We start from the raw sequence: 13108 nt of genomic DNA on the forward strand, positions 1-13108 counted from the left end.
TCGGTGGTGCGATATTTCCTAATTGTTCTCTGTTGTCAATGGTAACACTGTATATCAACTCATCCAGATAAACAAACGGCGCTGATGTCTCTATTGTGTGGAAATTAAAGGATAATATAAAGGTTATATTATACAATTCAAATCAGTATTCATGTCCACTGTGACAATACAGTCATCAGCTCAGCGTTGGTGGGTTTATTTTACGCATGTTTCCAACACGTCTGGCTCTCCAAACTGACATTTATATATACCTTGTATTCCATGACGATCCTATTTGATTGCAGTGCTTGACAGAAAGACAACACTATTTTCTGCATCTAGTGATGACAACGCCTGTGATGAACAACAGACATACATACAATAGGCCAGAAGTTCAGTCAGACAAGCCTGTCGCCTACCAACTGCTCCATGTTTGTCCAATCCATGAATATTGCCACAGGCCACGTTTGCATTATTTAGCATAGAATATTTGAATAATGACATCTATTTCACACTAAATATATCTGGAAACAAAGAGAAAATGTTTAAACATTGCTGTAGCGTGATGCTCCTATTCTCACACTTTGTTTATATTTTGTAAAAATAGATTGTGTGGGGTTGTTATGCAAGTCATATGCAGACCATATGCTACCCAGATTTAAAAAAAAAAAATGCTTCATAGCATAGCCTGTTTTATTAATGACCCATTTATTGTAGCATGGCAACTTGCTGTATGCTTTCATTCGGATGAAAACAACATTCTTAAGTTGACAGTAAATCCCACCAAGTCAGGTGGTTGGGCTGATATTTTTTTTTTAAATGCATTACATTACAATGAGAGTTTAAACAAGTGCAATGCCCTTCTGGTCAAATGCTATTATGTAATTTTAGTAAAACACTGACTTAAATTATAGTTGGATGCAGCTGATTTATGCTAAGGGTGGTGTTTATGAAAAACAACAAAACTCCCCTATAAATCTTACATAAAACTTATTTTTGTAACAGCAACAGATCATATTGGTTCTCCCTTATAAAAAGTACTCAAACTACCTTTGATTGGGATTGGTTTACTTTTTTTCACCCCCCTTATTTTCATTGCATCCCTTTTTTTTAACTGCACAAAGAATGTTCTAGCAGATCCGTGTAATTGAGAGTTTGTTTAGTTGTCCGCAGAAAAGACAATACTGTGTCATTCCTCAGAAGGAACACCAGAATATGTTTTTTATATACTTTAATGACTTTGAGGAATGTGAATACACAGAAAGCAGTTAAATGCAAATAATGAGAATATTACATTTCATGCATGATCTCTCTAAATATGATTATGGCCATCCAAAAAAAAAAGTTATACTTCTGTTTAATAGATAACTAGTATTAGTCATTATGGTTAGACTGACTCTGTTAGATGAAGATCATAGTTCATCTTTAAAAAATATATATAACAAAAAAAAGTGTCAGTGTGTCAACCTTACTTACACTGAAAGTTGTTTAATGTTACTAATATTCAACATTTGTTGTACGTTACATGTACTTACTATTATAATAACAATAAATTATACATAATTGCATGCAAGTAACCCAAAACCAAACCCTAATCCTAACCCTAACCATATAGTAAATACATATACTGTAGTTAATAAATATTACTTAGTACTTAAATGTATAATTACACTGTAACAAGGACACCTTAAAATAAAGTGTAACTAAATTTACTTTTTACTTTAATTTTACTTTAATTTACTTTACTTTTACGTTTTACTTTACTATGTTTCTATAGTAATAACTAGTTGAATTGTCTGTTACTAGGCATAGATATAGATCTAAAGTGCTATGTATTGATGTTTCAGTGTTTTGGCAAGTTAAAAAATGTCCTCTCTTGTGTTGATTATCTCGCTCTCTCAGCTCCGATTGTAATTGCAAGCCAGGACTTGATTGGCTCTTCAGTTGTTGGCTTTGGGCCAGCAGAATTTCTCCATATAATAGAGGGAAGCAGGACGACAGCTTCTAAAAGAGTGAGAGAGCAGACAACTCCTGGTGGTGGACTAACTGTGCAAACCTAAAGTGAACAGCTCAGAAAATGTGTAAGGGATTAGCTGCCCTGCCCCAGACATGTCTGGAAAGGTAAGATCTTCAAAGCATCTTAGCATCATGGATTAATTTAAAATTTACCCCATGATATGTTATCTAGATAAGTCGGTTGGCAGCCTCCTTTGGGAATCAGTGCTTTGTTCTGGAGCAGCTGGGGATTCTCAAAATACCGTTTTGAGAAAGTCTGTATGGTGTTTTGTATTAGGTTTAGGTCTGAGTAATGATATGGGAAGACTTTATTCATTATATGGCGATTAAGAGTTGTCTTTTGGTTAAACATTTTAATTTATACAATGTAAATTTTATAGAAACTGAAGAATTGTATCTGTTGTATTGTAAATTTGTATTGTATTGTACATTTTACGTTTATCTTATTTTCCATTTAGATACATTTCAATTTTTTTTCCTAGTTTTTTCTCTGAAGACATCAAGGTTCCTCAATATTACCAAAAACCAGAACACCCTTAAAATTGTTTAGTTCTCTGTTAATTACAAGATTTGGTGCAGAATTCCTGAGAACAGACTTTCAGTATAGCAATGAGGACATTCATTGTGACTATTGAGCCATTCTCTGATCAAACAATTGTGCTATTGGCTCATTCGTTGTGTAAACATATGTTTATCACTGTTCTTGGCTTTGGTCTTAATGCTTGGCCCAGGGCCTGGAGTACTTCTGAAAAGTGTATTTGTACATCAGAAAGACGGTTTTAAGATGGCAACATGAGGTGGTTTATAATGTAGCATTATATAATTAAACCATAAAATCTTAATTTTAATATATGGGCTTTTAAGCTGTGAATTGTGTGTATTGACGTCAGTATTTTTGGAGCAGTAGATCTGTCTGTGGCAGCAAGATGTTCATGAAACCTCAACAAATCACCAAGTTTGTTGACGTCACTTCATCCACAGTCATCTGGGAGGAATATGTGCCTCCTCACAGATGAAAAAAAAAAACGTACAAAAGGATATTGCATCTGTCTTTAACTCTGCAGAGAGTGTGAAATAGTTCTGAATAGATGTGAATTGAACACCTTCAACATGTGTTGTTTTATTGTATCGTCTGTCAAAATGTGGTTATTACTGTACTGATATACAGGTCAATAATAAAAGCTTTCTATAGCTGACGTGCAAAAGGATAAAAAGACTAAACTAAACAAATGATCATTCTCTGAAAAACAATATGTGTACTTTGAGAGAAGAAAATAGATGACCCTAGGCTGATATTATATAATCTGTTGACAGGTATGTTGTACACTTTGGAAATATCCTTGACATTTATTTTGAAATTCAATTCATACATAACATGAATCATTTATTAGTGTACGTTAAAAGCGCTAATGGACATCTGTATGGATTTGTGTTTGTGCTGTCTTCAGGGCTAAGGAGATCAAGACTAAATTGGGAACTCTGCTTCAGAAGCCAGAGAATTCCATCGACCTTATTATCCCCTACCAAGAAAAGCCTGAGAAGAAACCAGAGAAGCTTCAGAAGTGAGTTCCTGTTGACTCTGTTAACTTTCCCTCTGATGTTATACTTCCGCTCTCTTTTTCTTTTCCTTACTGATGAGGACTTCAGCTCTGCATGTGTCTCCTCACATGCCTCACATGTTCATTTAAATAGAGCTGAACCGACCCTTCGAAATTGTTCTGTTTGCACTTAAAGGTGGAAATCTCAGGATGATTGTTTTATGTTTTCAGGTGGAAACTGTCCACCTAAAACGGTGGAAATCATCAACCATGATGTTTAAAGGTGGAAATCACCTCAGGATGTTTGTTTGGTTTTTTCAGGTGGAAATCATTCACCTGAAATGGTGGAAATCATCCACCATGATGTTTAAAGGAGGATGGTTTGATGTTTTTAAATAGTCATCCTGAGATGCTTTCCACCTTTAAGTGCAAACAGAACATTTCGGGAGCTCAGTTCAGTTCTATTTTGAAGTGCCTCAAGGGTCTCCAAATTGGTAACCACTGGTGCTTACTGGACAAAGCGGAAAATCCAAGGTACTCATGTTGTCGGGATAAAAAAAGCCTTTATTCCACAGGCCATTGAGAATCTTAATGTCATTTTTCAAGCACATTTCGACTAACAAGCCTTCTTCAGGGTGCATTACTATAGTCCCTGTTATATATTTTATGTCTTTGTAGTTAAATGCTGCTGTTCACCATGTTTTAACACATAAATAGAAATTTAAGTGGGTTTTAAAGAATCTGTATGAGATGTCACTAATGACCCCCATCAATTAGAAGCTTGTATTGTAGCTAACTCTTTTTAAGTATTCTGCTCTATTCAAGTATTCAAGCATTCTAACTTGAAAATTACGAGGTTCTTACTTGGGAAGCTACAGCAAAGTAGCAAAGTTCAGTGTGAATTCATCAAAAAGCATGAGAATAGAGCACATGAACTACCTATTTGTCTATCAATGCCCTTAATTACATAGATTATCAGATGTCACTAAAAGGTGGACGTGTAGAGAAAAGGGCTGAAGAGTAGAGAGCAAGGGAATCCTGTAATGGAAAACTGCAAGAGTCTGTTTATAATGAAAATTGTGTCCAAATTCACCGTAAAAACATTTGCAGACCACTTCAGCTCCTTTTAACTTACGTAATGCCTTATGCAAGTGTTGTTAATAGGGTTGAATTTTTTCAGGCAGAATAAAAAAACAAAATGAAATATCCCAATCCCAAGATGAGACATGTGCATAGAAAACACAGTTACATCAGAAATCAAGTTAGGTCGAAAGACTTGGATAATACCTATTTATACAAGTGATGTGGAAATCAAATTAAATTAGAACAATTTCTTTAGCAGATCATTAACTTGTTTGGTTATACTGAACAGTAAGTGCATATATTGCTAAAAATGTCCTTTACTTATTTCATATATCATATTTCTGGACCACATTACATGTAAACAATTATACCAATTATTGTGTATAGATACAACTTGTTGGCCATATACAAAGGGTAATACAACTAAGTGAAGAAATCTGCTTGTTTTGTTCAGACCCACACCTGAAGAAGCAGCCCAATGGCGCGAGTCCCTTGATAAGGTCCTTTCCAACAGCTGTAAGTATGATGTTTACCTTAATGGCCATTCGGTTGCATTTTGCATCTTGAAAGTTCTTCCAGGCATGAAGGTTTAGTTTGGTTTAGTTGAGTACGTAAAACACATTTTAAAACTTTGTTTATATTTGTCAGTTTAGAACCTCTGGAAGTCTATTAGTTGCACTGATGCACTTGATTCGGTATACGTAAACAGCTTGTGCTTGAACAGACACATTAACCTTTACAAGCTACACATCTACGAGAATGTTCCTAACAGAAGTTTATATCTATAAAAAAGAAGATTCTTTCTGACACACATACATAAACAACCATTTTCTAAATGACTTATAGACTTCTAGTGTTTTCATGTAGAGCTAATTATAACGACTAGAAAACTTTTTGCTTTTTTCAGATTTCGCTTATTCTAATTCTAATTCTGTGACCATCCTTATTGAAATTAAAGCTGCACTACATCACCTTGGCCTCTCTATCATCACATGTGGTTGAAACAAAAATTGCAAGGTAGATCTTCTCCATGGATGAATCTAATGCAAAATTGCTAAAAAAAATCCTATAAGAGGTATATCCAAAACATTTACTGCCGTAGTAGCCAGAAAATATTTTCCATATGCAAATGAGATAAATGAGGTAAACCTGAAATATCTCACCACATTGAACTTGATTGCTCAAAATATAAATTATTATTGTATGCTTAAGGCCCGTTCACACCAAAGACAACTAGTTTTAAAAATAATTTTAAAAGAACAGTCCACACCACAACTATAATTATAAAAGACGAATAACTTTAAAGAGTTTGAGCATTCAAAGCAGCAGACAGCAAAACAAGAATGTTATCATCTGTTGCTGTGAACACTATTTATCATTATAGTTATCATTCTTGGATTAAATGGGCCTTTGCTTTGTGAATCTACGTAAGTACAGAAGAACACAGTCTGAACAACGATTGCTTCTGTAGTCCAGCTTTAAAGTGTATTCAGTAAATGATCAAACTCTTCTTTATCATTTTCTGATTCGTTGTTGGTTCTTTACAAAAACCCTATAAATAAACAAAATGTCAAAAAAGATCCTTTGTCTGCACAGAAGGGCTGAATTAGTCAATTATAGTAGGAAAAACAAATGTTTGTTATTCATTCAATTATTTGTTATGTTTAATTATAACAATTTGCCTTGGAAAAAATTTTCATTTTATTTCAGAGTGGATTGTTTGCAGATTAGCCTAATCAGTTCGTACTGCATTATATATATATATATATACATATTTATTCAAATATAAGAGCATTTCTTTTGTTGACACTAAAACACCTCTATTATGTGCTTTGAAATGTATTTAGCCTTAATGATGTCTTTTTACACTGTTTGTTAAAATCATTCCCACACAAATAATTGCAAGTCTTAAAATAAATCTGCACTGAATAGTGAATAATTACATTGATTGTTCCACAGAGGTGAATCATGTAGTACTTGAATGCCACATGCTCTTATACAACATGGACTCGTGAGGGATTGCATTAAGGGCTGTGTGCCCTAGGCGTGCACGGCGGTAATGTTTGGATAAGGATGTTAAGAGCTGGTGAGACCGGGGTCTCCGGTGGCAGCGTGTCGCCAACACATTAGCACAAAAAGAACACACACAGCTGTACTCACTCTAATAGCTTTTCCACATTTTTAATTCCATAGATGGCCTGGCCACCTTCAAGAGCTTCCTCAGATCTGAGTTCAGCGAGGAGAATATTGAATTCTGGGAGGCTTGTGAGGGCTTCAAGAAGACCAAGTCCTCCCTGAAAATGGCCATCAAAGCTAAGAAGATTTATGAGGACTTCATTCAGACCGGTGGGCCCAAAGAGGTTTGTTTGTTTTGCCATTGATTTTTTTTTCTTCTGTGGTAATCACACTTAGATTTACAGTTCAAATAAAAGGCACAGTGCTTCAGAGGTAGAAGGAAGCAGTTCTCCATCAGACCCGTTATTCATCTCCTGTGAAAATATGTTTCATATCAGCTGTTTAGATCACTGTATAAACGCTGAGGCCAATGTTCTCCCTCCTAAATGGCCCCAAGGAGCTATAAAAAACTTGAAAATGATGGAGTATCTGTGAGGTTTTTTTTTAGTTAAATGAATTTTGATTAAAATGAATTGAACTTTAGGACATTGAGAAAAGTTATCAAAGCTCCACATTACCATAGATTTCCACTGAGGTATCGCTCCTTCAAGTTATTTTTTAGGTCAACATAAGCTTGTATATAACATTTTAGGCATGCTGTTTTAACTACATGATTGCTGGTTATTTATATTTGATATTTCAGCACCATAGGCTAGATATAACCTAATGAAGATGCAGTTTTCCACTTGAGTATTTGCCAGGTCATTTCATAGAATTTTTCTAATAGCCAAAAGGTTGTAGATTCTAACCCTGTGCCAATAAAACCCACTTTTAAACCAATGCAATTCTTAAAGGTTAAAAAATAATTTAGTAAACGATAATTTTACGTAAAAAAAAAAATGTTTGTATCAGGATGTTTGCACAGCCGTGTGCTAAGGTTTAAAGTATAGTTATGTAACAGCCATTAGAGAACACACACATGCAAACCTTGATAAATGTAACAATAGCCATTTGTTTCTTAGCGATAATAACGATTTTTAAAATCAATGAAATGAAAACAGTATCTCGTTGCCATTTTATATATAACTTTTTTTCTAATTCTGTGATTGTTTCCGCATCAATATTTGTAGTTACGTCATTTGTTTTAGCTCTGTTCATACTGTCACGGCGCGGTCAGGAAAGACACCGTGTAAGCAAGGGGTTTGGGTCCAAATGCAGGTTTATTTACTGCAGGGGAAAACAAAGGGTAAAACAGAAACACAAACAGAGCTAAGACTCTGAAACAGGCTTGAAACAGCAATGGACTCGGATGCAATACGGCCACTTGGCTTGCATCAGTCCCGGTACAAACACTATAACCCTAGTAACGCTCATGAAACAAACATTAATCATCCGCGCCCAGTGGCGTGGGGAAGGCGCATAAATAGTCCTCATGATGGGCCACAGCTGTGTGAGAGTGAGTGTGTGCACAGGTGTGTGGAGTGAAGGTGATGGAGTCCCGGATGGGCGACGGCTGTGTGTGTGTGTGAGTGTGTGCCCAGGTGTGTGGAGTCAAGGTGACGGAGAAGGAGTCCGGGAGGATGGGAGATGGCGACCTCTGGTGGTGAGAGGGAGAACACCAGACGCCAGCCCCTGACACATACAATATTATGATCAAACACTTTGATTTCACATATTACAATAAAACAAACCAAAATCTAAATACATTTAAATATAAAACAGTAATAATAAAAACACATATTCAAAACAAATGGACAAGTCCAAACAAGTCCAAATATAATAAATAACACAACTCAAAGACTTCTGAGGCATTTTTTCTATATCAAGTAATGTATGGAAATTGATATGGTCATGGTGATGTTTAGGAAAAAAAAATAAAAAAGAGTGCAATTCTCTAATCAGGCCTGTATTCGTAAAAACTGCAGGGAATCAGTCAAATTGGATGACTTCTTTCCGGAAGACTGACTGCTCCTCAGCCCCCCTAGAGTGCTGAGAAACTGTCAGAGTTGAAATAATGTGTTTCTTACTCATTATTTTTGGCCAATTTGAAGCATTTTGTGACTGACTTTTACACACTTCCTCCTTATCACCAATATCATGCTTTTAGGTGAACATCGACCACTGCACCAAAGATGTGACTCTGAGGAACCTGGTGGATCTTTCTCCCTCCACCTTCGAGCTGGCTCAGAGCCGGATCTACACCCTGATGGAGAAAGACTCCTTCGGTCGGTTCCTGCGGTCTGAGCAGTACCAGGAACTCCTCAAGTAAACTGACTTGTCCAGCTGCAGGGAGACTCATCACTTTGGTCACAAATTTATGTCACAGAAATCATTTTTACTCCAAGTCTTTAATGTACACTTTTTGACAAATTTCTAAAGCTCATTAAACGATACCACAGTTGGTGGAAGTGGAAAACATCGGGAACGGTTGCAATGTCTCCCTGCAGCTGACTGAACTGGCCCACTGCTAACAAGAACATCTTAACACAATGTGATTCCTGCCCAGTGCTCTGAATGTCAAAGTCAAGAACTTCAATAAAAGAAGTTGATTAGGGTTAAGAAACAGTATTGCTCCTTATAAAAGTGTGATTTGTCATTAGCAAACATTTAATTTGTACAAGTGCAAAATGCCAAGGATTTGAAGCGCCTCTTAAAATCTTGTATATATGTCCTATTAATTGGAGTCACACTCTTTTCTGACCCCTGTAGACTAAATAAAGACTAAAACTGATCCCCACTTGTAATTTATGGCTTTTCGGATAAGTGCAGAAGTGTTTCATGTACTTTTGATGAGGACGTTCTGACCCGAGCATCTAAGCAGCATGTTCATCAAGGGGAAGAGGCTGGGGAATGGGAACGGGAGATTGTGGGCTTTTTCTTGGAAATGTTTGCGTTAACATTAAAATGACCAAATGGTAAACCAATGGAAATCATGGGGAAACGACCCACTTAGTATTGAAAGCTAACTATAAGTCAAAGCTAAAAAAAAAAAGTGTGACATGTTAAGATGCACTCCAGTCTCTGGGAACTTGTTGTTTGGGTTACCGCTATTAAAAGTTGCTAAGATGGGAATATTAAGTAGGAGGGAATCTCTATAAAGCAATGGGCACATTGTTTTCTATTCTAAAGGCAATGTTTATTCCCATGCCACTTTAAAAGCAGAACACATTTAGATTAAGTCATGGAAACCCAAAACATCCGAGTGTTTTTTCAGACTTTCTACAACACCCATTTAATCACAATACCATAAATGTATAAGTTCCTATAAACTATTATACTCTAAATAAGAATGATTGCTGCAAAATGTTATTGAAGTTAACATCAATTATTTGCTCTTAGCATGTGCAGCCAGTCGTGAGTGAAGTTATTGCAGACAGAAAGGCATATCAAATATATGTAACCCACATGTGTGATATTCAGTGTTTTTTGCATGTTTTTATTTCAAGTGTGTTTCACAGACACATATACTCTTGCATGTTTCTTTATTATACTGTGTGTAGCTATGTCACTAAATCTAATAACCTTCATTCATAAATGAGCAGTGGTAGGTGCTTCCAGAAGTCCTTACTGATGTTCCAAAAGCCAATTATTAGTTCACTGCAGGACAGGTTTAGTTTAATATGGCTATCTAGGCATCACCAACGTAAAGTAAATTAAATAGAAATTGAATGAATTCAACAAGAATTAGTTACAATTTAATTAAATTTTTTAAATAATCTTTTAAAATTATTACATTGGCTTAAAAAAATACAGAAATTTTGTCAAAATTGTCAGTAAGGACTGACAGAGTACCTTGCATATTCAAGAAATCTGCATAAAACTATATGCATGTATGTTTGTAGTTGATCATATAAAATCCATAATCACATTAAAGTTCTGAAGATTATTTTCTTTCTTTTTTTCTCAGATGTACATATCAGCCATTATGAATGATTTTAATTTATTATCTTCAAGATTGCTTGTCTGTATGTTTGATCTTCAAGGTAAAAAAGTACTAAGATAAGAGTGTGTCCTTTCTGTTATTTATTAAAAAATATATATATATGAGGCCTGAATTTGTAATTGTCTTTAACAAGCAAGGCTAGTGATTGAACAGAGGTAATTCAGACACTTTAAAGTTAAGCTTTGTTTTCCTCCTCTGTATTATAATTGTTTTGAGTCATCATGGAATTATTCAGCATTGCTTAATGGTACTCCATTTCGGCAAGCATGGAATTTGAGTAATATCTGAAAATTAACATTTTGTTAAAATGCCAAATTTAAATAATAATGCAACTGTTTCCTGACTTCCTGTACAGCAAGCTAGCCACTCGGCCAGAGTGTTTAATTTACACAACCATGATAAGATGAGTGGATCAGTGTGAAGAATAGAAAGATATAAGAAGAAAGACAGAGGAAGAGAGAGCTGGAAAATTGAGATAAAGCAGATGGGCGATGAAAGGTTGCCAAAATAAACAATGTCAGACGCAAACATGTTCACATTCATTACCACTCTCATTTCTAGAAATAGATGTATGACTCGTGACTGGGGCTTAAACCCCTTGTGTACTGGCCGAACTGAAAAGACATTTCTTCAACCATTACTGAGTTGCATCAAAAAGGCACCCTTTTCATAAATGCCAAACAAAAGGGCATCTCCATTTTGCTTTGTCCAGACTATAGGTCAAGATCAGCAAAACTGTTCTTAATTAAATTGTTTTGTTGTGCTGCTTTTATCAAAGACATACAAGAACATAACTCATTTAATTTAAACAGCAAATGCACGCATCCAATTAATCTCCGCTTAAACAAGGTTAAACCCTTTCGAACATTCTGTTATGACAAGAAGGCGAATCAGAATATTAAATTAAGCCAGTGAAAAAGTACAAAATCACATACAGTGAACCAAAATAGTATTTGGACACTCTGAGCCACATTTAAAAATGTCTAAATGTATTTGTATTATTTATATTTACATGACAAAGTGCTAAAAACAGAAATGTTTCCTTTGCATTTTTGTTTCACGTATAGATGACAATGTTGTCAAAACAATCCCCACTCACACGGATCCACAAAAACAGCTAAAATCACTGTATTATGCATGCCAGGCCGGTAATTGGCAATGTCACTTTGGAAAGAAATATTATGCACATACTGTACCTTCGGACTGAACACAAATTCATGTTTCTGCAATATTTTTGCAATTATGTTTAACCTATTGGTCTCAATATTGACTGATGTGATAATGGATGTACACTATTAAAAATATATATTTTTTTTACGTTTTTGAAAGAAGTCTCTTATGCAGATCAAAGCTGCATTTATTTTTGTTTTAAAAAAAAGTATAAAAGTAATATTGTGAAATAATTAGAATGTAAAATTATTTTTATTTTATTCTTTTTTTTAATTTACATTTAATTTATTCTTATGATGGCAAAGCTGAATGCTCAGCAGTCATTACTCCATCACTGTCACTTCACTGATTAATACAATTTCATTTAATTTAAAACGTAATCATTCTTTAAGTAATTAAAAACAATTAAAATGAGTATTGATTTCAAAGTTTTACACAGCTGGAGTGTCAAATAGTCAAATTAACTAAGAACATTTTCTTCAGAAAATGTGCAAATACTTTCATCTTCATTTTTAACAATATATTGTTTTATAATTTCAATTAACTTGCTATTGTGAAATGTTTTGTTTGAACAGTGTGTTTGTGCTATGCCTCTAAAATAAATGCCTCAGGGTTTGACATTTTTGTAATAACATGCAAATATATTCATACATTATGTGTTCAAATACTTTTTATGGCCACTGTATATCTGTATATCCGTTCACAAATAGCCTGTCCATTCACATGCCAAATTTCTTTTTATGGCAGTGTTCATTCGACAACTGTGGTGGTGTTACCTCAGTGCTGAAACTATGTACAACAGTCCCGTTTCTTTCCATACCAGGGCCAAACAATATTAAATCTTATCCAGGTGTTAACACCAGTCTTACGACAGCTTGAGCTGCAGCTATAACAAGGTACAAGAGTGTGTGTGTGTGTGTGTGTGGACCAGGATGCTAATCATGCCCTTATGGCACAATAATGCTGTTCCTGCTATTTGCGCATACACACAAATGGAAACAAATGTGGCTCATACACACAAAAACAAAACCAGAAACCAGATAATGACTGCGCAGGGCTCAGATGGAAGGAGAGATAATGCTCTCTAAATACTCACGTCATATGGTCATTTGTGTAGTAAAAACAGACCGCTCTCATTAAAGAGACAGCTGTTAATTTGCAGTGTTTTGATGGCTACCAAGATTTACAATAGGTGAATGTAAATTCTAGAAAATCTAAATACTGAACTGGTAAGTTTGGCTTATAAAACATTTTTTTCTTTCAG

The 13108-nt window shown here is 35.1% G+C and overlaps 1 protein-coding gene across 1 annotated transcript; it reads left to right on the forward strand.

The window, feature by feature from the left end:
• The first annotated feature begins 1993 nt into the window (after positions 1–1993).
• LOC107711119 (regulator of G-protein signaling 5-like) lies at positions 1994–10599 on the forward strand. Its single transcript, XM_016516069.1, has 5 exons — positions 1994–2100; positions 3444–3557; positions 5071–5132; positions 6810–6976; positions 8839–10599. The coding sequence occupies exons 1-5, from the start codon at positions 2057–2059 to the stop codon at positions 8998–9000; spliced, it is 549 nt and encodes a 182-aa protein (XP_016371555.1). The 5' UTR covers positions 1994–2056; the 3' UTR covers positions 9001–10599.
• Positions 10600–13108: the final 2509 nt, after the last annotated feature.

The sequence above is a fragment of the Sinocyclocheilus rhinocerous genome, unplaced genomic scaffold (genome assembly GCF_001515625.1).
Source record: "Sinocyclocheilus rhinocerous isolate Xijiao unplaced genomic scaffold, SAMN03320098_v1.1 scaffold85, whole genome shotgun sequence".
NCBI lineage: Eukaryota > Metazoa > Chordata > Actinopteri > Cypriniformes > Cyprinidae > Sinocyclocheilus > Sinocyclocheilus rhinocerous.

Coding starts and splice junctions, on each gene's coding strand:
- LOC107711119 (XM_016516069.1), top strand. CDS start 2,057: ATGTGTAAGGGATTAGCTGCCCTGCCCCAGACATGTCTGGAAAG. Junction 2,101..3,443: donor CCCCAGACATGTCTGGAAAG/GTAAGATCTTCA, acceptor TGCTGTCTTCAG/GGCTAAGGAGATCAAGACTA. Junction 3,558..5,070: donor AAACCAGAGAAGCTTCAGAA/GTGAGTTCCTGT, acceptor TGTTTTGTTCAG/ACCCACACCTGAAGAAGCAG.